We start from the raw sequence: 25668 nt of genomic DNA on the forward strand, positions 1-25668 counted from the left end.
TAGCTGGGTGTGTGAATGTTTGAAAAACTTAGACGGTTGGGTTAAAGGTTGCAGAGTGAACACCTTTGAAGGAATGAGAAATCTGTTTTTGTTAGTGTATTTTTGATGCCTGCTCTCCTGAGCTGAGACAGCAGTTGGCTGGCTCAAGAGATTGATCCCAAAAAGTTAGCAAAGGCTGCTGACTTGTGGGTTGCCAACAGGGCCACTCACAAAAAGGATGAGGGGAAGCAGCTCAAGAAAGATGGAAAAGAGAATTTTAATTCCAACCACCCAAAAGAGGGCCTCAAACATAAGAAGGGTAAGCACCATGGGAAACCAGGTCAGTCTAGTGAAACCTCTGGTGCTAAACCAAAGAGAGGTCAGCAGAAGCCCCCATTCCAAAGAGCATTTGGTAAATGTTATGCTTGTGGGTCAACTGATCATGTGAAAGGGGATCCCAGCTGCAAGGATAAACCTTCAGGGGTCCACACTGCCCCCTTAGCCTTCCACCCTGAGGAGGAAGTTCATATATGGCAAGTGGTAACTTTCAACTATTGGATGAAGGCCCCATTGGAGTCTCAGCCAGTGTATCTTTAGTGTATCTGGGTAAGTGGGAACAGCATAATGTAGATGTGTATAACTATATTCCAGATAACAAAAAAGAATACTACAAGGACAGTGTACTTGTAAATGGCCAGGAGACCCCTACCATTAGAGGCACTGCGGTCGGCATTACAGTGGTGGGTTACACGTCTTCCAGGCCTGATGATGTAGCTAAGGCACCCAAAGGTCCCGCTAAACTTGCTGGAGGCCCACTCCAGATGTTTCCTATACTACTAGCTCTCATCCAGTGCAACAATATGACTGTAAGAATACCTGTCAGCGTACAAAGTGAGGTACCTGAGAGAGTCCTTTTGGGGAATGACTTAAGGAGTTATATCCAGCACCCCCAGGCCTCTCAGTAAAAGGAAGCAGGAACAAACTAGATGGGCCATAGAGGCAACTTTAGATGACTCTCCATGGGGAAGTTAGAGGTACCTATAACTTGCAGTCCACAGGAAGGACACCCTTCTAATTCCAAGCCAAAGAAGGAGGCAAAGGTGAAACCCAAGGTTTCAGGATAGAAGATAGTTGTCATGCCTATTCAAAGGACAGACATCCCTGAGAGGACAGTCCAAAGTCACACCTGTGACCCCCTCCACCAGCTGAGGCTGAGCGTGAGGAACAAACAGGAAATGGTGAATCAGCTACTGGTGAAACAGAGCTGGAAGAATCCTTTCCCTATGTTGGAGATCTGCGTCCTAAGGACCAACCTGAGCTGCAGACTTTGCTTGCAGAAGGTGGATGCTCTAAGGCAGACTTCAGCAGGGGTCAAATAGTGTCCTACTCTTGAAGGACTTTGCCAACAGGCAGCTTCCCAGCTGGATGGGCAAGAGTCAGGGAAGCACAGACTGTACTGGGAGGATGGCCTCATTTACAGTGAGCCTATTGAGTATACCCCTGGGACTACAGAGGACTTGTAGGGCCTCAGGTGGTGAGACACCTGTTTCTACAGTTAGCCCATGAGATTACTCTAGCTGTTCACTTAAGTTTTAAGAAGACCAAGGAGAGGATTTCTCTTTACTTCTACTGGCCCAAGATGGGGTCAGATGTAGATACATTTTGTAGAAGCTGTCACACTTGTCGGACTTCTGGCACGAGTGGAGCCAAGAACGTGTCACCCTTGGTGCCTCTTCCAGTGGTGGGAGTTCCTTTTGAGAGGGTAGGGATTGACATTGTTGGTCCCCTAGACCCTGCCACATCTTCAGGCCATCAATTCTATTCTGGTTGTGGTAGACCATGCTACCAGGTATCCAGAAGCCATACCTTTGAGGACTGTTACTGCCCAGGCAGTGACTAAGGCCTTCCTTGGTATTTTTACATGGGTTGGTTTTCCTAAGGAGGTTATCTCAGACAGAGGGACCAATTATATGTCCCACTACATGCAGGCCATGTGGAAAACCTGTGGAGTAACCTACAAGTTCTCGTGAGCCTACCATCCCCAAACCAATGGGTTGGTGGAATGGTTTAATAGAACTATGAAGAGCATGATTGGTGCTTTAGAGGAATCCCTTAGAAGAAAGTGGGACCTTCTACTGCCATGCCTTCTCTTTGCTTATAGAGAAGTATCTCAGGAAGTGGTTTGTTTCAGCACCTTTGAGCACCTCTATGGTCATCCGGTTAGAGGTCGATTGGCCCTAATCAAGGAAGGGTTGGAGAGTGCCCCTTCCCTCAAGCCAGCAAAGGTCAATGACTATATGTTAGGTCTCCGAATGAGAATGACACAAATGATGAAAGAAGCTTCTGATAACTTGAAAGCAGGTCAAGCTCTGGTTAAACATTGGCATGACCAGGAGGCCTACATGGTTGAGTTTACTCCAGACCAGCTAGTTATAGTCATGGTACCTACAAGGCAGAGGGCCTTACAGGACAAATGGATTGGACCGTTCAAGGTTGTGGGCAAACTTGGGGAGGTCAATTACTTGGTGAACTTGGGCAATCCCAAGGAGGTCCCTAGGTTCTTTCACACTAACAGCCTAAAGGCCTATGTATCCAGTCCAGAACTAGGAGCTTATCTTGTTCCAAAATTATAATGTGACTGTTGCAAAAAGCAACTCAATTTACATTCTAGTTGTCTTAATCAGATTGAGCCAACTAGAATGTAAATTGATTTGCTCTTTACGATGTACAACCCCTGGTCTTAACTCGGATCATGAAGTGAATGTTTTTCTATGAGATGAGCAGGGCATCAATATGTCAATGCTTTCACATTACACTTTCTCAATGTATAGGCGAATACATATGGTGTATTCATTTCAGCTTTTGAGAGGACAGGCCAACTTGCACACATGTTGCTTCCACCCATATTAGTATTTATATCCTGTTCGTGGACTTACTAGTATTTTTCAACAGTCACATTATAATTTTGGAACCAGATATAGAGGCTCATTGACTTTTCAACCTTTGTTATAGTTTACTTTCTTCAATTTATGTTCAAAACTTCCAATCACCATATCGGGTCTTATTCCTCAACCCCGTACCATTTTCACAAGGCCAATCTGCTTTGTCCATGAAACGTTACTTTCAAGGAGCACTCTTATTTAGTGATCTTATTCTTATTATCAGAAATGCAGTAAAACATCTCACACTGTTGTCGTCAAGAGCCATTTCTGAGTTCAAAGCCAATTATCATTTCGATATGTTATATAACAAAATAAATATTTTTTCACTCAATGTCATATTTTCCGCATTAACCCATATTAGTCTTTGAAACTGTAAACATAACAGCATACAGTTATGACATCATCAGATTTTGAACATAACATTAGGGAAACACAACTATCCTGTGACGGGTGTGACGCTTGTTTTTGGTTTTATTTACATCTGACGTCATGCGCCTGATGCGCATGACGTTATCGCGTGCGTATGTCACTGTGCGTGACGCTCCACAATGGAGTATTTGTTACTTACAAGAGGCGTTTGGCCGATGGTCTCGGCCGCTATGTAACTGTTCGAGGGATTTATCCCCTTACTTAGTCGCTGCCTATTAGAGATAAGATGTTATATTTTTCATGATTAATACTGGATGCCTTTGTGAATACCACATTGGGATTCGTGCTATTCGACTATTCATACAAGCCTTACTTTTTGACTAGCATGACCACATGCTCGGGGCGGAATTATCTTGGCACCTGCCAAGCATATGTTACGATAGTCTTGTTCTCTTTTTGACTAATATCTGCTAAGGCTCTAAATTAAGGCCAAATTATCATGAGAACTCGCAAAGTACAATTTGATAGTACTTGAGTTGGGAGCGTGCAACATTGGATTTGGAATGTTTAGTTTGTGAATATTAATGTCTAACAAAGCTTACACCATACTTCAAGTTGTTTCTCTGATTATTCTGTGGGTATTATAGAATTCTTCTAAATTATCTCGCATCCATTTGGATACTTGAATTTCTGTCAGACAATTTAGAATTAACTTGGATGCCTGCTGTAACTAGCGGCTGAAACTCCTCTACCTGACCACAGGTATGATATTTTTATACCATTTCCCTTTTTTCAGCTTCAGTAAATGTTTTTTTTACCGTGTCATTTTCGGAGACCATTGATCTTTACATAATTGGCTATTTTTCAGACGAGGTGGACTCCGACCAATGGGTCTAGATCATATGATATCAGCCACAACGCTCAACCATAACTTCACATAACTTCACATAATAAAACAAGGACATTCTAGTCCATCCAGGTATGGATGCTACTCATATGTTACATACTCGCGCACATTTGACTTCTAACTAACTAGTCTGTACCAATTATTTGATCCATTCAATTCTGTCCTTATTTTAGGTTTGACATTTAATCACTGGAAACAGGTTAAGCTCCCTCCTCTAGAACTTTCTTGCTTCTACTCATGATCACTGTCACTATTTTATTATCTTACCATACCATTTTAATTGACCACCCCTAAAGACCAGAGTAAAACACATTTTAAAAAGTTAATAGGTGGTCCACGCACACGGGTGATTTACATCCACACCTTTTTTCAACCTATTATATGGTTATAAGGTACACACCCTAACAATGATCACAGCAATTAACGGTGGCAAGTCGGTTGGTTTTGTATCTCTCAACTAGCTCATCAATATTTGAGCTTTATTAGTGTTGATAACATGTACAAGAATAAGAGGTTATGATTTATCAATAACGTCAAAGGCTATATTACGGGAGGGAAATTCTAAGCCTGACCACACGAGGGCCGCAGAGGCCGCAAGGACACCGCTTGGGGAGCTAAGAGAACAGTCATTGAAGCGAAAAGTCAGAGGAAAAGCAGCTAGCAACAGCATGAGTAACGATGGAGGTTGATGCAATCAAAATAGGGTCGCTCAACTTGATGGGGCTGAACTCACCGCAGAAAAGATCAATGTTGAGGCGATGCTTCAAACAAGCTAACCTCGAAATCCTGTTTGTCCCTGTATTGTTCCTCTCTGGGTCTTCAGATTACCCGCATACACAGAGACCAAAAGTGGGCGTTCCTAAAAAATACAAGTCTCATTGAGGTCTACCATAATCACACTGTGCTCAGTTTATGCACCCAATACTCAACAACTATCCTTCTGCAGGGACCTACTGACCACTCTAGAGGGGGAAAGAAATAGGGCCGCTGGTCTGCGGGGAAGACTTTAATCTATTTGTGGACCCCACTCTAGACTGGCCCAACTTCCCCCTGCTTGTGACACTTTCCAGAATCTGTTTTCAGCTCACCAACTTGCTGCCACACCAAACATTCACGTGTATAGATTATATATTTCTAGCAGGTAGTCTGGAACATTTGGCCGCAGAGGCAGCTATTTGAGGCGGTGGGGTGGACGGACCATGACATGGTCATGGTCAACCTGGAATTAGGGCGCAGCACCCCGGTAGAAAAACGTGGATGCACAACAACCGGTTGTTCAAAGATAAGCTTTTCCAGGAGGGCCTAGACTGGGATATACGTGATTTTTTCAAAAGTCTGGGAGGCCGCAAAAAGTCACGATGAGAGGCCTAATAATAGCGCAAGGCTCCTCAATCAAAAGGTTGAAACAGTTGAGGGAATCTCAGGTTAGAAAACTGATATAGGAAAAGAACAGGCCCTTGTCAAGGAGGATGCAGACTCAATAAAGGTTAGGTTAGGGAAGAGATTAGAACCCTCAGGCAAGAGCTTAAAGACATATGGGAGAGCAAGGCATTAACAAGTCTGAGGTTTGTCGAGCAGAAATATTTTGAGAAGGGAGATAGGGCCGACATCCTTTTAGCAGCAAGACTCCGAAAGAAAAGGGCAGAGAGGGCGGATCACATTAGGGAGTCCAAAGGTAAGCAGTGGGTCACACTGGAGAATGTGTTGTTTGCCCCAGTCACGTTGGGAGAGTGGCTCTGGGTCCCCAGGAACGCCATTCCATGCAGGGCAAGGGAACATCCGGTCTTATCTGCGTTCTGGGAAGTTTGGAACAAGAGAAACCCGGACATGAAAGGGATCACAACATGGCCATCGCCCCTCAGTTGTATTTGAGCTCCCCCAATCAGACGCCATCTCGGACTCCCTCCGCTTCCAACCCCAGTATGAACAGGGCCTGGTAGAGCAGGGCAAATATGGAGGGTAGGCACGTTCTTGACCAAAGTAGAACTCGAAGAAGCGCAGCAAGGCCTTTCCATCAAACCCTTGCCTTACCTACAACTCAAAGGGGTCCTCACTGATTGAAAAAGGAAAGACCAGCCGCAGTGCCCCCTAACCCCATTCGAAAAAATACTGAACACGCACTTGGGCTCCAAAGGTCTCATTACATGCATGTATAGAGCGCTCATCGATAGGGGCCACCTTACCCCCCCCCCCCCCCCAGCACCAAAGCTATGTGGGACAGAGAATTGTGATGGGAGGACAATCAAGCAGGTTGGGACGCAATATACAGAGCGGTGTGGAAATCCTCAATTGCCATGCAGTACAAGATGCACAACTGTCGAATACTCGCACAATGGCACTTAACCCCCCAATGTTTTGCCAAAAGGTATCAAGTTGTTTCCCCCTACTGCTAGAGAGGATGTGCACGTATTGGCATCAATGGTGGAGTTGCCGCTGGATACAGTTGTTCTGGAAGGAGATTCTGGGTGGGATCTACAAGATCGAGGGCATCCGTAGAGACCTGTCCCCCTCACCCCCCTGGTCCTCTTCAGGGTCGAACAGGTTGAGGACAGATGCATGCTTCTTCCACACATGCCGAGAAACTTGCTGCTAGCAGCGAAGGAAATCTATGACATCGAGAGCCTAACCACCCTCCTGATGGAAACGCACTTGCATATAGACCAGCAGTGGCTCCCTTTTTTACAGTTCTACAAAGAGGCCCAGGAGACACCACTCTAACACTGACCTCTACGTATATGGTCAAAAGCATGATAGGCAGCCGTACAAGACTTTGCATTCTAACTGCATGCCAGTCTCCTCACAAGACCAGCCCACAGGGAAACCCCCATGTTGCCTTCTTCCAGCGCATCCCTTTTTCGCGATCGAAAATCCAAGTTCTTCTTACGACTATGACCAGGCTCCCAGGGTAAACTTTGTACATTTCTGAAGTTACTCGATTCACAGCAACTCTACATGGCCAGGCTTAGGGGAAGGGGGGGGTCATTCTGTCTCTTATTCCTTTCTTTATTCGTTCCTTAATCATATTCTTCTCTTCACTATCCCCCCACCACTCTCTGACTTTATCCCTTTAGATGACGGGGGCCCTTATTCTCACTTGCCGCTTTAAAATGAAAAACTTTAATTTTGTGATTGTCGTTTTAACTTGTCAAATGTTTTTGGTGCCTTTTGGCCGACACACCTGTTGATCACAATAAAAATATATTTACACAAAAAAGGCATATATTAAATTTTTCTCCATTTTTCATTTCTCCTCTTTGTCTTTGCTCCTAATTTTTTACCAATCCGTTTCACTACCGCCTCCTTCTGTCCTGAAATGTTGTATGTTTGGTTTGTTTTTATATTATTTTTATTCATGTTCTCATGATAACGTATTTCATGATGTGTCAAACAATTCTTACTATTCCAATAACTATTCGGATCAATGTTTTGCTTTACTATGACATGGAATGCATTCCTCATGAATATCTGTTTGATATGATTCTTTTTATGTTTCTAATGATTAACAGCCTTGAACGACCAGGTGGTCGAAACACGTGTCAGCTGTACAGTATGGAATAAATCATCCACTACAGTAGAATGAACTTGTTATTCATATATCTCCATTCAGGACTACTAAATCTGTTTAGAGACACAGTATCCTGAGCGTGAGTCGCCCTTCCCAACAATCCATTCCTTTTTTCACATATTCAAACCCTAGTGGGTGGGTTTGGGGAAACAGGATGTTCGTTGCCAGTTTAGAATACTAATATTCTTTAATTCACAATGGTCATTAGCGCACGGTACTTGTATCGAACCCACTGAGTCCATTTTTAGTTATTGAAGTCACCTCAGGGTGTAGGAAGTGTCTGTGTGCCATCCCAAAAGGGTATCTTCGAATGGATTGTGTCCTCACACTTATTCCTTATCTTTGATATTCCCATTTCCAGCTTGCTGCTCCAGAAACCTTTCAGTTGAGGGTGCTGTGTGTCGATAACTGTCCGAAGGCCTCCGTCCCGAGGTCATCACTGGTATGAATAGTCGCGCGCAGCGTCCGTTGCTCAGTTCCATTTTACCACGCTTCATGCGCTTTGGGAATGTGACGCTCGGTTCTGTGAAGAGAACAAACATTTTTTACTTTCTGTCAAAAAATCCTTTGAATACTCGAGTCGAGATGGCCTCTTCATCGGCTCCATCAACGCCTGATCCGGTTTTAAAAAATGCAGAGATTGTGGGGCAAAGATGTCCTTGACAGATCCCCACAGGGTCGGTCTATGGTGCCTAGGGGCAGAACATCCCTGTTCGGAATGCAAAGAGTGACTTTCGATGACGACGAAAGCCTTAAGGGAGCGCCGAGGGAAGCTGGAGAGAGGTAGGCCTAGAAATCTATTACCCCTACCATGATTACTTTGGACGAGTCGAGACTGCCGTCTCCCCGTCGAAAGAAACACTCGAGCGATTTGCATCTTTCATCCGCTTGGAGACATACCAAGAAAAGGCATCACAGATCGCCTTCTACATCATCCTCCATTTCACCGGAGAAGGTAACATTCCCCAGTAAAAACAGCTCCCTGGCTCAGTGGGAGTAGTTTAAAAAAAAAGATGGTGTACGAGAATGCGGCCTTGCCCCCCTCAGAGACACCTAGAGGTGATACCCCAGGAAAAAAAACCTGGTAGAGATAAAAGCAGAGCGTCATTGACCTTGGCAAAACATACTCCTCAAGAGCGTTGCAGACCCTCGAGTCAAGCCAAAGCCTCTTCGACACACAAGGAGTTGACACTGTTGATGCCTATGGCTGTGTCATCGACGCCGACTCACACATCGCTGATATCTGCGTCATCGACGCCTTCGGCACCTCTGATGAAACAGAAATCTTCCAAACCTCGTATGTCAACCCTGTCAAGGTTGATCACTTTGACATCCTCAACACTTTTGTCGAAGACATCGAAGCCGTTGTCAAATCTATCAACGTCATCGAGGTCAATTACTAATCTATCGAGGCAAATGACTTCTACATCAACTGTGACCAGTTTAACCCCTCCTGTAATGACTGCTATAGCTCCTCCCTCTTTGGAAAAGAGCTACACACCACTACCACGCTCTGATTATTTCAGAGCTTCATCCTCAATTTATGAGGAGGGTAAGGATTCAGATATAGAAAAACTTTTTGGGTCTAGAAAGAGTTAGACCCCACATTCCAGAAGAACTAATTTCTGAAGAGGTGGGGTTGAAATATTTACAGGATTCCTTGCATGAAGCAAGTGGAATAGATAACTCCGCTGAGATAGATTTTAGCAAGCCTGAACCAGGGGAACATGCTGAGAGTAATTATAGGTCTCTCATGAACAGAGTCATGGAATACATGGGGTTGGCGAGACCTGCACTATATGAGCATGATGACCTCACTGACATACTTGACAGAGGACCACAGGAGGATCCTATAGTTCCTTTTCACAAAGCTTTGCAGAAAAAAGTGTCCAGCAATTGAGAAACGCCGGAAGTCATTCCAGCAGTTAGTAAGAAGTTGTCTGCGAAATATAGAGCTTCATCTGCAGACCCACCATACTTGTCTAAACATCCAACACCTGAAAGCTTGGTTGTTCAGGCAGCAACTTTGTCAGGAAGGCAAGAGGTGTATCCCACAATCCTCCAGGATCGTGATAACAAAAGAGCTGACGCCATGGCCAAGAAGGTTTTCTCGGCATGTAGCATGGCGCTAAAGTCTGCAAACGCCACTTGCACGCTGGCAAGATTCAGCAACACCCTTCGGGAGTGTGCTTCAATGGCGGCTGATAATCTCCCAGAAGGGGAGGAACAAGACAATTTCTTGAATATTATCAAGGATGGGAAGGATGCCACGTGTGAATGCCTCCAAACCGGTCTCTACTCTGTTGACAGAATCAGCACAGCCATGGCGGCTAGTACCACAATCCGCAGATTTGTGTGGTTCCGGAAATCTGGATTTGTTCCTGATGTGCAATCCAGACTTCTGAATATGCCCTTTTGACGGCACCCATCTATTTGGTAAGAAATTGATAGTTTGGAGAAGTTGCAAACTTCCAAAGCGGCATCAAAATCCCTTGGGGCTGCAATTAGACAAACTACAAACCGCCCCTCAGGTAAGCCCTGGAGGGGTAGGTCCTTTCGCTATTACTCTGCATTCGGAAAAGGCAGAGGACAGCCAGCTCAAAGGGGCCAGAGACTAATCACCTGTGGTGGACGGGGCAAAGGTACTAAGTCCACATCCGCAGGTGCTGCTTGACCCTCAGCATCTACTTCAGCCACCCCAAAACCCCTCTGAGTTTTTACATCACAAAACATCAGTAGGAGGCAGGTTAACTCAATATCTGACAGAATGGCAGGCTATTACTTCAGATGCTTGGGCATTGGAAACAGTTGCCCAAGGTTATTGCCTGCCTTTCCTACACACACCTCCGAGCCATCCACCGGGGAACAACTCATTGATGTTTCCAGACCCGCTCCTTATGCAGGAGATTTTGGACCTGCTACAGAAAGGTGCTATAGAACCACTACATGTGGCAGAGAGGAACAAGGGTGGGTACTCCCCATATTTTCTAATTCCGACGAAAGCATGGAGGAATGCGACCCATCTTGGACTTGCGGGGATTGAACAAGTTTCTAGGGAAAGACAAGTTCAAGATGGTTACACTTTCTCAGATCCTTCAGGCCCTCCAGCTCCAGGATTGGTTGGTATCGCTGGACCTTCAGGATGCTTACTTTCGTGTGCCTATACATCCAAAACACAGAGTATCTGAGGTTCGCCATTGGCAGCTCTCACTATCAATTTCGGGTCCTGCCATTTGGGCTAACATCCGCCCTGAGGGTCTTCATCAAGCTAATGGAGTTTGTGGCAGCGAGTCCCAGGAGAGGGGGGAATTCACGTCTACCCTTACCTGGACGATTGGTTGATCAGAGCCAGTTCCCTGGAACAAGCTCTGCATCATCTAAACAGTTTGCCACTCCCTCCACAGGCTGGGCTTCTCCCTCAACTTCAAGAAGTCCCAAATTATACCATCTCAAAAATTCCAGTTTATTGGAGCAATCATGGACACATCCCTGGGAAAAGTCTCGCCACCAAAGGTGAGGGCTCAGGACATTTTACAGATGGTGACAAAGTTTCAGAATGCCCAATATCTCCTAGCCTTCGACTTTCTGAGGTTGCTTGGCCTGATGGCATCCTGCATCTTTTTGGTGCCTCAGGCTCGCCTGACAATGAGATCTCTCCAGTGGGCTCTCGGGACCCAATGGTCGCAATTCTCGGGAAAGTTATCAGATCTCCTTCAAATACCAAACAAAGTTGTTCTGAACCTTCAATGGTGGGCTTCTCGAGACAACATCTTGAAGGGAGAACCGTTTTGGAAACCATGGCCGTAAATGAACGTAGTGACGGACGCCTCACTCACGGGGTGGGGAGCCCATACCAACGTTTTTACCATCAGCGGTCGTTGGTCTCCAAACTACACATCAACCTTTTAGAGCTGTGGGCAATCAGACTAGCTTTGAAGGCCTTTCTGCCCTCTGTACGGGGAAAGAATGTCTTGATAATGACAGACAACACAGTGGCCATGTACCACCTCAACAAAAGAGGGGGTGTAGGGTCACTACCACGGTCCAGGGAAGCAATGCAGCTCTTGTTTTGGCAATACAAGAAGGAATCTCTCTATCGGCAATCCACCTAGCCGGAGAAAGGAACACCGCAGCAGATGCTCTGAGCAGGCAGAGAACAGTATCCCACGAGTGGGAACTGGCTCAGGAAGTACTTCAAGGGATCTTCGCAATTTGGGGAACCCATCAAGTGGATCTCTTTGCAACGAATGCCAACAGGAAGTGCGAGCTGTACTGCTCCAGGGAATTTCCCCCGAGAGGAGCTCTAGGAGATGCGTTTGTGGTGGTCTGGGAATATCCGCTCCTTCACACGTTTCCTCCAGTCCCCGTCATTCCTCAGGTAATAAGGAGGTTGAGAAGGTTCAGGAAAACCATGATCCTCATTTCCCTGGATTGGGCCAGGCGAACATGTTACCCGGACCTTCTGCACATGTCCATCTGTCCTCGAATTCGTCTTCCACAAAGAGAGGATCTTCTCTCGCGAGAGGAGGGTCTGGTTCTCCATCCGGATATCAGGACTCTCGGCCTTCACGCATGGTTTCTGAAAGGCTAAGATACAAAGATTGGGACCTTCCGGACGACGTAATGGAGGTGTTGCTTTCGGCCAGAAGACCAGCAACCAAATCGCTATACCGCTGCCGTTGGAACAAATTCTGCAGCTGGCGTACAGATAAAAATGTTGGCCCTTTTTTATGCAATACACCAACGGTGTTATCTTTCCTTTTACACCTAGCAAATTTATGACTCCAGATCGGCACAGTCATGGGTTGCCTAGCAGCTCTGTCCATTTTTAAATGCACTGCCGAGGTACCCTCATACTTTAAAATACCCTTGGTTATTCAATTTTTGAAAGGATTGATCAAGGTCCCCCCCCCCCAACTCCATTTCAAGTGCCCCTGTGTGGGACCTTAACTTAGTCTTCACATTTCTAATTGGTACTCCTTTTGAACCCCTTAATTCCTGCCCGCTGGGATTCCTCACCTTCAAAACCTTTCTTCGAAGGGATTGGTTACTCCGACGTATTCCACATCTATGACAGGTAATCACCACAGCTGTGCTGCTTCTGAAAATTTCCTGCATTAATGACATCGATACGCTGTCCTCCAGGGCCTCCGTCGAGCAGACGTCACCGGATGTTATAAGTAGGATGCACGACACCCGTAGCCTCAGTTCTGTTTTTTCCGCGAACGTGGTCACTTCGGAGATCTCGGTGCACCTCGGTTCTTCTGATTCTATCGGTTCTTCGAACTTGGTTTGTGAAATTATCATGTCTTCTACCCCGTGGTCGGAATTCAAGAAGTATCGGGACTGCGGTTCCAAGATGTCACTCACGGACCCGCACAACGTCTGCCCCTGGTGCCTCGGTGAGGACTACGCCACCGATGACTGTGACGAATGCTAGTCTTTGATGTCAAAGGCCTTACGGGACCGAAAGAAGGAGCTGTCGGTAGGTAGGGTTTCCAAGCCCCGAAAGTCGCAATCCGCTGGGCTTTCGACCGACGATTCGAGGAGCGACTCGCTGCATCGTCTGCATAAGTCCAGGGGGTCTCGGTCCCGGAGTGGTTCCCGCCATTCCTCTGCCAGACGGCGGGTAGCTTGTCCTACCAAGCATTCCTCTCCTGCGGAATGGGACGCATTGCGTAAGGAAATGTTAGCGATTTTCGAGTCGCAGAGCTCTGTTTCGTCTGCGCGTTCGCACTAGGGCCACCGTTCGCACGCCTTTGGGCTCGGGCGGTCGGCACGATCACCGGAAACCTTTTAGGTCTCGGTCGGACAAGGTCGATCGCTCTAGCCATGCCCGCTCCAGGTCCAGGTCCTCGACGCCCTCGAAACCGGTAGAGCCTGTGAGGTCTTCTAAGAAGACATTGACGCCATCGGCGCCATGTCCGTCGAGGGACTCTCTCGAGGCTCCGCCTCCGAGGTCATCGGCGCCGAGGCCGTCGCAGGACATGCTCGGGGCACCACCCTCGAGGTCTGTGTCGAAGCCATCGGCGCCACGCTCGAAACTCTGAGGAAGGCCCTGAAGAGGCCTGTATTTGAGCCTTTTTATGTGCCCTCATCCAGGGATTTATTCCAGCCTCTGGATTACATCTCTGAGGTGGATGAAGGGTCTGAAGGAGGTTTGGTTCCTGATTACCTGTTATCTGGTCATAGCCAGTTGGAAGACCTGCGTCAGTCTTTGCACGTCGCCAGTGGTCTTGATACCTCCCCGGAGGTTGAGTTTGGCAGGCCTGAGCCTGGTACGCATGCTGAAACTACAACTGAGGCTACGGGCGTAGTGCGTCCTACTTATAACATCCGGTGACGTCTGCTTGACGGAGGCCCTCGAGGACAGCGTATCGACGCCATCGACGCAGACGCTGAAAATTTTCTAAAGCAGCACAGCTGTGGTGATTACCTGTCATAGATGTGGAATATGTCGTCGGAACATCCCATCAAAAGAACGTTACCAGGTAAGAAAGTAACTTGTTCTTGTAGTGGCAATAACTTCTGCACGGCAGGTTAGTGAGTTACAAGCTTTAGCCTGCAAACCCCCTAGCACTGTCTTTCATAAAGATAAAGTTGTTCAGGTGAAGCCAGATTTCCTCTCAAAGGTTGTGTCGGAATTTCATATTACGCAAAAGGTAAACTTTCCTTCATTTTACCCTCCTCATCCGGGGAAAGAGGAACAAAGGCTGCACAGACTTGACCCAAAGCGTGCTTTGAGTTTATACATCAGCAGACCTGCAAAACTTAGGCAAACAGACCACTTGTTTGTGGGATACGCAGGGCATAAGCTGGGCCTAGCCATCACTAAACAAACCATTTCAAGATGGATAATTTGAACTATCCTAGAATGCTATAAACTGGCAATAAAAGACCTCTGTGCAGCTGCCACATGGTTGTCTGCACACAGCTTCATTAGATTCTATAGTTTAGACTCCTCCACTAACCAGGAGACCAAATTCGGGAAAGCTGTATTGCACTCTGTGCACAATTAAAACATACTAATTTTTGCTATCCCCCCCCCCCTCCCAACTCCCCCTCCTGCACATATTAATGCTTTAGGATACTATTAAAGGTAAGGAATGTGTGGGAGGACACAATCCATTCGAAGAACAAGTTACTTAGCAACTGTAACGTTCTTTTGACTGGATGTTCCTCCCACGTATTCCTTATCGCCTCTCCCATCCTTCCCTGCAGTAAAACTTCCCTTGTAGCACAGTCTGCGCTCCCTCAAGGGTAGTAACCGTTTCATCCTGCACAGTACCCAACTCTTCAAAACGGAACTTAGCAATGGACGCTGCGCACAACTATTTATACCATTGATAGCTTCGACGTCGGGACAGAGGCCTTTGAGGGACATTGACTCGACAGTCATCGATGCACAGCGCCCTCTACTGAAAAGTTACCAGAGCAGCAAGCTGGATATGGAAATATCAAAGATATGGAATACGGGGGGGGGGTTCGTCCAGTCGAACTTGTTCTACTGATTTATTGAAACTGAGGGTGTGTATTTTGAAGTATATTTAGGCGTTACATATTTGCTCCCTTCTAAAGAAGGCTTATTGAAACTGACTGTTAAATTAATAAATATTGTTTAATCAGGAAACCTTGAGTGTAAATGTTTTTTGGATACTTGTGACTGAAACATGTTGCAACCCTACAGCTCTGATATTGACCCCTCTTAAAATAAGCATGGCTGCTCAGTCACTCTACCAACTTGTGTAGTACAAACTTAAACCAAAGGTTGGGTTAACTATTGCCAAGAGGACAAGGCTGGTGCGGTCTCCGACAGGGTACTGCATACATTCTTGCCTAACATGGCTACTTCGGGGGCTTCTAAGAATGGGGGGCATGATGGCCAAAGAGGTTTCCATTTACTCATAGGCATATGGTGCCAATTGACCATTCCCAATGGGTTGTACTTGCTCCCCTGCTCTTCAGTGGCCTCAGAAGCAAAAAAAGCAATTGTGATCCCAATTATTCCCCCAGATTGGCTTACCAATAGGAGCATTGGACTCCCCTTTTCGTTGACCATTGGTTGCTTTTGGGGTTCTATGTCATTTTCCCGCTTTCTGAAGGCCACATATAAAAAAAAAGACAGATTTTCTTTTACCGCCCGATTTTGTGCGGCCCTCACAAAGCAGGAAAAGGACATGCCCGTGGACCTACCCCAACTCAGGATCTAGCTTTCATAAGGTTCAGATGGAATACATTGCAAGATTGTGTGCTTTCAACCTTGGACAGGCAAAGGGATATACTGCAGGCAATTCATAATTTTCTCTGCAGGGACACTACATTAGTGTGGTGGGATTCCCTTTGCTCCTTCCCGCCCCCCTGCCTCTCCGACTGGGTTACCTTGAAAACAGGGGGTGGGGGGTTTGCCCCCCCGAACCACCCTCTCAGCCCCATCCCTCCCCAGCCAAGACTCCCCCAAACCAAAACACACACCAACCCTCACCAACACACACCCACACCAACACACTTACCCGTTCTCCTCCTACTCCGGTTCCTGGTAAGCCTGACAGCCCCTGCATGTGACGTGACAGTTCGATTTAGAAAGACTGCTTCGATCGGTCACGGAGCAGTCTTTCTAAATCGATGTTTTCTTGTTGTCGGGTGGGAGGTGTTAGGCAGAAACCTGTGCAGATCCCTTAGGGAACACTGCAAAAGATTTAAGACTACAGGTGTTGGCAGTGAACCCACTTGGTAGCAGTCTGTACCACCCAGATTTACCTGGTAGCTGTGGCTGAGCAGTCAGACTTCTCAAGAAGAGTTAGGCAGTATGCAAAGTATACACAATAGGCACTCAGACACAATAATACAAGCAAACACTGACCAGAGCTTTGGTATCAAAGTATATAATTATTTATTTAAAAACACACGGTTTGAAACACTCCAGCACTCTTGTTGTAAAATATTCTAAACACAGTTACTATTGTAATATATACACCCCTTTTTCCTTATCAGATAAGTCACAGTAAAACACCACTTATTTTCATACAGAGGTGAGCGCTTAACTAGATGGCACTCCAATAAGTTTGTGAGAAAGGGAGGGGAAAAAGACAGAATATGGAAAGGTACACCACTCTAAGGTTCAGGAACACTGTTAGCAAGGCAGAAGAGCAAAAGTCACTGGTGAGCCAAAGTCCAAAGGCTGGGCCCACTCTTAGAGAGAGCAGAACACAAATGCGCCCAAGATCACACAGTTACACTAGGCTTAGAAAGTCTTGCAGAGAGTTCAGTTAGAGAGGCTTTATGAAAGTTTAGCCAGGGTGTCCCAGGCTAACCCAGGTTCGAAAGCCGGGGGCTAAATCTACCCCGTACAGTCTGTAGCAAGGGAAGCCGGGCGGGACACGATACCTTAAGTGGGAAGGATCCTCCAGCGGTGGCAGTTGTTCCTGGCAGTGGGTGCAAGCTGCGTCGTCGTCCAGGGGAAGAGAAGATCTCGACTTGGAGGAAAGATGAAGGTCGTTGCACTACCAGGGAAGAAACCGGCCGCAGAGTTTCTCGGTTAAAGGTGGTACCTTTGTTCGCGGTCGTGGTAAAACGTGGTATCCCGGTTGCCGGGGTGCTTGGCACAGGCAGGACGGCCACGAGGTACATCGGGAAGGCGAAAAGACGGTGAAACTGGTTATCCCCACCAGTCAAAGGAAGAAGACTCTCCGGCGGGAGATCTCCTCTGTCGTTGGGAAAAGTGGTGAGAGGGTCCAGCAGGGCTCCACTGGTGGTGGTGTCGTGGCAGGTCAGCTCAGCTTCTCCCTCGTCGGATTCTTAGGTCCTGTGGCGACTTCTGAAGTTCCAGTCCCCAAAGCCCTGCTTTTATGCAGAAAACCCCCATTCACTCAGCCTAGCTGTCACTCAAACATGCTAAGTGGTGAGCCGGCCAGCTCACCACTTGGGCCAGTCAGGACGGAGTGCGACTTGAGTTGCCTAGGCAACTCAGTCCAGGGTGCCTAAATCCCCCTCCACCCCTCCTAAGTACCCCAGACAGAGTGGCACCACTTTGGAGGGCTTCTGTGGAGAAGCCCGCCAAAAAGTGGAACAAAGGGCTCGACTTGGGTTGGAGTCACAGAAGAGAACACAAACGCCATTTTAGAATCAAGTTTTGGCAAAAAATACCAACCGGAGAATTAATATTAATTAAATAAACCGGCGGTATGTTCGAGGCTACCGTAAATAATTAAATAAAGACAGTAGCCTAAAACAATGGGAAATCCCATAGGAAAATATTTGCGGTTGAATATAAAAAGTAGTATCCACTGCCACCAGCCAAAACTCGATCAGGGGGGACGGAGACGTGCCCCCTCGACTAACAGTCCCCGGGGCAATTGAATTGCCCCAGCCAGTACGTCCACAATATGATGGTTTGTACTGGTTCTGTTCAGAATTGAAGACTAGTAAAGTCAATGGTGACTTTACATGCCCTGGGAGACAGTAGTCAGTCCCAGGGTATGGAGTCTATACTGGGGGGGTCACTATGACACCCCTGTGTCACTGCACTGAGGGTGCTGTGTAACACACATCACAAAAACACATGAAGCCCTATGGAGTAAAAGACCCCATAGCCCATTAAACACATCTAGATTCAAAAACACACTCAAATCATGCCCAAGAGTGAGGGTAAAAGAGTCTCACTCTTGGCAGGAGAAAAAAATAAACCCCAAAAATGCAGCAAAGCTGCTGGGGGACTCACTAGGTAAGGACATTCAGCCTAAACAGAGAATTCTCCCTAACGGGTGGGGGGGGGGTTTGATATAGAACGGATTTTGGTGGTTGCCGCAGGTTTCTTTAAAAAAAAATCTGCCCACTTTCTGCTGATTGGTTACCCAGCACTGCCCAGGTGGATAGTGCTTTTGATAGAGTGCTGAGTCTGAGTGGTAGGTATGGTTCCCCAGGCAGGCACGGGATTCTACTCAAGGATTGTCGCATTTTCAGAAAAGAACCAATGTGGAACTGTATGTGGTGCAGGATCTCTCCTTCACCAGGTTCATAACTCTAGATGAAGTCAAGAAAGTGAAGGATTGCAGAGTCCCTATGTGCGGGGGGGGGATTGGCTTTGAGCCCTGCACCTGAAAGGCACATGCCTTGACATTATTGTTTTTTGCGGTGCTCAATTATGGGAACACACTTTCATTACAGTCCACCCTTTGGGGCTCAGTTTGGCCCCAAGGGTGTTGACAAAGATTATGAATTCTAGATCGACCTGCTTTGTACCAAGGGTTTGCACGTTTAACCATACCTAGATGACTTGCTGATCTGAGACAGGTCTCCAAATGAAGCAAAGCATACATACCCTTCAAGTCTTAATGGACTCCATATTCGGGATTTATTTCTCAGTGAATGTGAAAAAGTCTGCTCATACCCCGACTCTAGCATTAAGGTTCAGATGGAATACATTGCAAGATTGTGTGCTTCCAACCTTGGACAGGCAGAGGGATATAGTGCAGGAAATTAATCATTTTCTCTGCAGGGGAACCTACATCGTTGTGGTGGTACCAGCATCTGCTTGGCTTGTTAGCTATGTGCGTACTTACAGTCCCATTAGCAAGGCTCAAGTAACAATGTTGCAGCTACACTTGGCAGCTTGTTGGGTTCAGGCTATGGGACCCCAATGGGACAGTGCATCAATCCCAGCTTCTCTTCTCTGGTGGAAGGAGCGCAGTCTTATGAGTGGAGAGCCTCTGAGTGCAGCTCCACATAGAGAAACTAACCGATTCTTCACTGGAGGGCTGGGGAGTCATGAAGGCCCCCATGCAACACATGGCCTATGTGCGGGCTTCAACACAGGGAGGCATATCAACCAATTGGAACACAAGGCCATTTGAGTTGCTCTTGCTTGGTTTGGTTATGCTGATCCGGATGCACAGTGTGGTGTCAATGTTTTAGTTCACCAGGCAGGATGGAACCAGATCTCCTGCTCCATGCATGTTGGCCATCAAGACCTGGGAATGGACAGTGGCCCAGCGCCATAGCTTTTCAAGTCGTTCATGTCCTTGCCGAAAGCAATACAGAAGCAGACCGACTGAGCATTTTCAGAGAGTCAAGTGGACCAAAGCGTGATTATGATGTCTTCACTATTGAACAAGAAAGTCACAGTGAAGGCCAAGAAAGACATGCAGGACACTGTAAATCCCAGAGGCTGCCTGGCTGTTTCCCACTTAATTGTTAGACCTGAACTCAGTAAGACTGAGGAAGGACTGAGGACCACAGTTCTAAAGAAAGAATGACCTATTCCATCGGCTCTGTCAAAACCTAATCCCTATTTTGTTGGGCAAAAATAAAAGGAAAATGTAGACTTGTCTATGGTGATGTCGTGTGTGGATTCCTTTTGGTTGTGACACATGTGATCCAATGTCAGCAGGGTCTGCGGTTCTGTTTTACATTGTACAGCTATTTCCATGTTCTAGTGTTTGCAGTTAAACATTTCTTCAGATCAGGGTCTGTAGGTAAGAGAATATTTACTTCTTTTTCTCACTTTTGCAGGTTGGAAGCCACATCACTGGAGGTGATATTTATGGGATGGTGGTAGAGAACTCTCTTATCAGACACCATCTTATGCTACCCCCACGTAATAGAGGTACAGTGACGTATGTCGCCCCAGCTGGTAACTATGATACATCTGTAAGTGTTCCAAATAAAGAACTTTGATTTGTTACCATTTGTTTCATAAATTATGATCCTGTTTTTAATTTTGCTACTCTAAACTTCCAACGGGGTGCAATTTCTAGATTTTCTTGCAATACAGATAAAAGCAATTTGTAAGTAAAAAGAGTTGAATTAACTGGCCTTGTAGGCTCACAATTATAGTGGTTGAACTGTGACGTGAGGGATCCCTGTCCTTCATGTAATTGTGTATGTCTTGCTGTGGGCCCCGCTGGCTTTCAACAAATCAAGCATCAGGCACACTTGTGTGAATTCAACATTAACACCATCTCAACCTTATGGAATGGAGTTTGTAAAACAAAGATCATGTGGAATTGCTGATAATTTGAAACATACTCTGTGTTTTTGACTAATAATCTAATCTCTCACCAAAAAATAAAATGCATACTTTTTCCAGTCTTTGGGAAGATTGGGAAGTTAGCTTTTCATCCACAGTCAATGAATCAACAGAGGTAGTGGCACGTTTAGCATCTCTCCTCTTATATCTGACTCACACATTGCTTTACCATGCCACAACTGCCTCTCCTATCCCTACTTAATGAGTTTTTTTTTATGTTTTCAACTCTGAGAATGTTTGATCTGCACCAAGAGGCCACTTTGTTGCATGCTATATAAGTTATCCCACTGATGCTGCATAAAGTAACTACAAATGCCAGACTCTAGATACGGGTTGCTTGACCAATCTATTATAACTCGACAAGAATAGGGTGCACAAGAAAGTTAAGAGCAGTGATTTCCACAGCCGTATCATTTAATAAAAAGCAAGGAAATAGGTGACAGCTCTGATTTACACCTGTCATATATGGGTTCATTTTCGAGTGATGCAGTCGTCTGAACATGAAAAATCACGTACTCCTAGGTTCACAGTTCAACTACTGAGACAGCCACAAGTACAGCCGTACAGCCCTAAAGATGTACAGAGGTTTAGGGTTGATGGTCATTTTAACAGCTGCAATCCGGCCTAGCCACAAAATCTCTTATCTAGTTAATGGATCCATAGCCGACCTCCATAACTCTAGAGTTGGCTTGATATAGACTGTTATACCGATAGGTAAGTTTGACTGGTGAGGGTCTTCCAACTAGGTGTATTGTGACTGTTTATGTAACTGTTCCGTTGTCCCTGGGGGTTCAGTGGTATTCAATCCCTTAGACTTCTCGGGATTAATGAAACCAGATATTTCCCCAACAAGGTTTATTCTTGAGGAGGGCTTCTGGTAGGAAACCTAATGGGCTTCGTAGGTAGAGCGGGTTGTCCTCTGCATTTAACAATAGTTTGTGTATGGTCCCCTATGCTACATTGCCTTCAATCTTAAGATCAAAATTAATTGATTGGGCATGTGTTTGCATGGAAAGTGCGAAAATGAGGGATCGAGGGCAACCTTGCTGCGTGCCTCCTTTTAACTCTCTGCGGTTACACCAACTGTGAATAATTTGAAGTTTTCTATTTGAGCTTTGAAAATTGGAGAATTGCTTTATGAAGTTGAGAAGATTTGCGTTTGGCTCTAACTATTTGAACAGATAGACCGAATTAATCTTGTCAAACGATTTATTAGCATCAAAAGAAAGTAATTCAAATCGTTGATCTGTTTGGGACCCATTATGTATTAGGTGATTGTACATCTTATATTATTCTGTATGTCTCACTTTGTAATGAAACTGGTTTGATCTGCATTTATTGATGTAGGATGCACACTCATCAGCCTATTGGCTAGAATCTTAGCGAAGATTTTGCATCGCTATTCAAAAGTGAAATAGGGGTGGTATGATGCAGAGTCTGTGGGTTCCTTTTGTGGTTTCAGTAGAGGTCATGGGGAATTCAGTCACAGATAGGTATACCGCTCCAGAGTTTAAAAAGGAATTAAATAATTTGCAGAGTCTAGAACTTAGCTTATTTTTGAAAGCTTCATAAAAGGAATTGGGATACCCATCCTGGCCCAGAGCTTTGGCTTTTGGGAGGTTTGAGATCGCCACCTCCTATTTCTTCTCTCGCGAGGGGAGCTTCTAACGCCTCCCTTTCAGTGCTTGTCATTTTGGGGAGCTCTAACGATGCAAGATAGAAGTCCACACTATCTGGGCTCAGTGTAGATTCCAAGAATAACTCTTGAAAAATACTTTTCTAATTCTGTGGTAGACATTAAATTAGAATCAGTGTTGAGGTGGATAATATAGGTTCTAGCTGAGAGGTTATGCAATTTGGCCGCCAGGATTATTTTGTTTAATGCGTGGACCTAGCTCGAGAGGACTAGAGCCCTCTTTTATTAGCCTCATTACCTTTGGTTAATAGAACGGTTTTGTATGCAGCAGTGAATGAGCTGCCCCTGCCCCACCCCCAATGGGCTTACAGAATATTCCTTCCTCTTAAAAGTATCCGATAACTCCCCATGGTCTATATCCTCGCAATCATTTTCCTTAAAGTACCTCTTTGTGGTTTCTTTTATTTCTTTGGGTAATCACAACATCTCTAAGCAGGCCATAATGAAATTGACAGGGTTTGCGCACCAGGGGAGAACAAATCCAAGGTCAAAAGTAATAATGCATGGTCAGTAGACACCCTTTTACCAATAGAAATGTCCCTAGTTTTGGGGATTAGTGTTATATATACTAAAATCATGTCTAGTCTGGAGGATGGGGGACTGCTACTCTGATGCACAAACCACGCAGTGTATATAAAGACTTGGTTAATTCGATTTCCATACTGATACTAAGAACGTCCTTGCTGCAAGGTTTACCAATCCAGACCCAGGGTCCCCTTTATGAGCCTAACACATGATAAAGCATAAATAAGGACATTGGTTCATTGACTGCTCATGGACTAGTATTCAATTCTTTCCCAATATATAGTCTTTTGATTAGCAATTGTAATTGTTTCCAATTCTTGCAAATGAGAGATCTCGGTAAACTCTTCACGTTCAGGTATTTGTTTAATTTCTATCAGTGATTGGTATACTCCTGCCAACACTTGTTTCGACCTTTCAGAACATATGTCATCTATAGGGCCAATTTATCACCTCTTTAACATTACATTATTTCACAATATTGCCCATATGGTGTTCTATAATTCCAACACGATTTTGCCAATACAATCAACATTTAAAAAAAAAAGGAAAATGTTTTTTTTGTATAATATAAATACAGCATAACAAGTGAATCAGGAAAGGTTCCACATCAGGGGATAAGGTTATATTGTCGGGCTCTGTGAGGTCACAATAAAGCACTGTGTCCCCCGTGATTCATTCTTTAAAGGTAATTACCTAATTACTCTGAGAATTGACCATTTCCCATGCCCCCTCATCAAAGCAGCCATCTTTAGTGAATTCCTATCTTGAACATCAATGTGTCTTTCACTCAATTTCCGATAAACCTTCTTATTCTCACCACGTGAACACTGCATCAGATGTGGGACAAAACGCTATTAGTCCTAATAGTCTAACACTCGAAAGGTAATATCTTGCCTTCATTTTAAATTTGTGTTACAAAATATTCGATGACTAATGTCCAAAGTCTTTCAGAGGGTCTATAATGTAAAGTTTATGTAGATTAGTGTCTTAACATACAACATTCTATGATATGATAGTTTATTTGTATAGCACCTATACACAATGTGTTTCAATTCGCTACAAGGCAAGGGAGGGAACATGGAAAAATACAAACTGTGAACATTCTTACAAGGCCTTCAACAATAAGAATGTGAAATTCAAACCCTCTGCCTCCTGTGGACTCATGTTCTAATTTGAGTAGTGCCCCTGTGTCCCTAACTTCCCCTTTGCTCCCTTTGGAGCTCTCTGGTGCCATTTTGACTTTTATTGAAAATGCCTTGCCTAAGTTCAATTCTGCTGAGTCTCATAAAGAAATGGCCCCAAATGTGGTTAATTTGAAAAAAAGAAATCATAATAACGAGTTTAACTGAGATACTTTGGAGGCTAGGAAGAGGCCTGCTCCATATTCCTTAATTTTGAAGTGTAGACCTAGCCCGTGTACCCAATTTGATTTGAATCGTAGAGCTGCATTGGCGATCTTTTCTGATATTCACTCATTGGAAGACATAGTGTCCTCTGACCTAACATTAGTTGAGTTTGTCGATAAAGGAAACCTTAATGCTATAAGGCTGTGGATACAGTCGAGGTTGGTCCAAAACGTAATTTGGCAGTCTAAGGGTTCTTTACATGATTTAGGCTTTATGCTTTGTATTGATGACCATGGGACTATTCCATTACCTGGTGTAAAAGTGCAAGATAAAACTCTAAAAAATAAATCCCATGAGGCCAGATGGTTAGAGAAGTCGCAATCATTGGTTCCAACATGTGGATGTGTGTGCGGTACAAAGTCGAGTTAACTAGCTCCAGTTGTCTCGCAGCACACAATAGCTCTCTTGAGCTGGAACACAAGGGGCTTTAAACATCTCTTGAATAATGACCAATACAAGCTGAGTCAGTATGATATTATCCTATTACAGGAGACTTGGTTGATTGACCCGCCCCTCTGGGTTGGACATGAGATGCATTTAAATTCTGCATCAAAAGCCTACCTGGGCCGATCCTCTTCTGGCCTTTTGATAGCTGTTAAAACCAAAAATGGGTTGTGTTTTTGGGCTACTCCCCACAAGTACATGTTGTTGATTAAAGTGAAACATCTTAATGCTACATATGCAGTTCTCAATGTGTACTGGAATGTAGCTGGGATTTCTGATGATCGTTTTTTTAGAGATTTGAATTGCTTGCTGGATTTGATATCTCGAGATGAACACATCTTGTATGTAATCTTGGCGGGTGATTTGAACTTAAATTGCTTCATGGACAAGGGTAAGCGACCCTGCGTGAGACTCTCGCAGTGGAATTGTCTTGTAAAACAGAGGAGTCTTTTCATGTTGAATGGTGCTTTTGCATCTGATATCCCGCCGGCATCAACTTGGCACAAAGGCAACTCTTCATCGATAATTGATTACATTTATGTAAATGTAGCCTTGTGGTCAATATTGAAAGCTTTTCACACCTGCACTAATGATGTAAGCGATCACAACATGCTCTGTGCTGAATGGCTTGTCAATGGTGAGGATCAATCTGTTAAGCTTTCAAAAGAGAAGGGCTGTCTAGTAGCAAATTCGGGTAAGAATCTGCTCTGATGGACAGAGGATGCCTTGATTCATTTAAACAAATTATTAACACAAGCAAATGTTAAAAATGATGATCAAGGCTCTGAGATGGGGCTAATTTACAGTGACA

The 25668-nt window shown here is 45.2% G+C and overlaps 1 protein-coding gene across 9 annotated transcripts in view; it reads left to right on the plus strand.

The window, feature by feature from the left end:
• Positions 1–25668, plus strand: part of ATP6V1A (ATPase H+ transporting V1 subunit A) — a 1210625-nt gene that overhangs the window by 656539 nt on the left and 528418 nt on the right. For all 9 annotated transcript variants that reach the window (XM_069635876.1, XM_069635872.1, XM_069635874.1 and 6 more), the window contains one exon: positions 20270–20407. In XM_069635876.1, coding sequence (XP_069491977.1) covers positions 20270–20407 — 138 coding nt within the window. The remainder of the gene's footprint in view (positions 1–20269; positions 20408–25668) is intronic.

Source organism: Ambystoma mexicanum, chromosome 7p (assembly GCF_040938575.1).
Source record: "Ambystoma mexicanum isolate Mex_15411 chromosome 7p, UKY_AmexF1_1, whole genome shotgun sequence".
In the NCBI taxonomy this organism is placed as follows: domain Eukaryota; kingdom Metazoa; phylum Chordata; class Amphibia; order Caudata; family Ambystomatidae; genus Ambystoma; species Ambystoma mexicanum.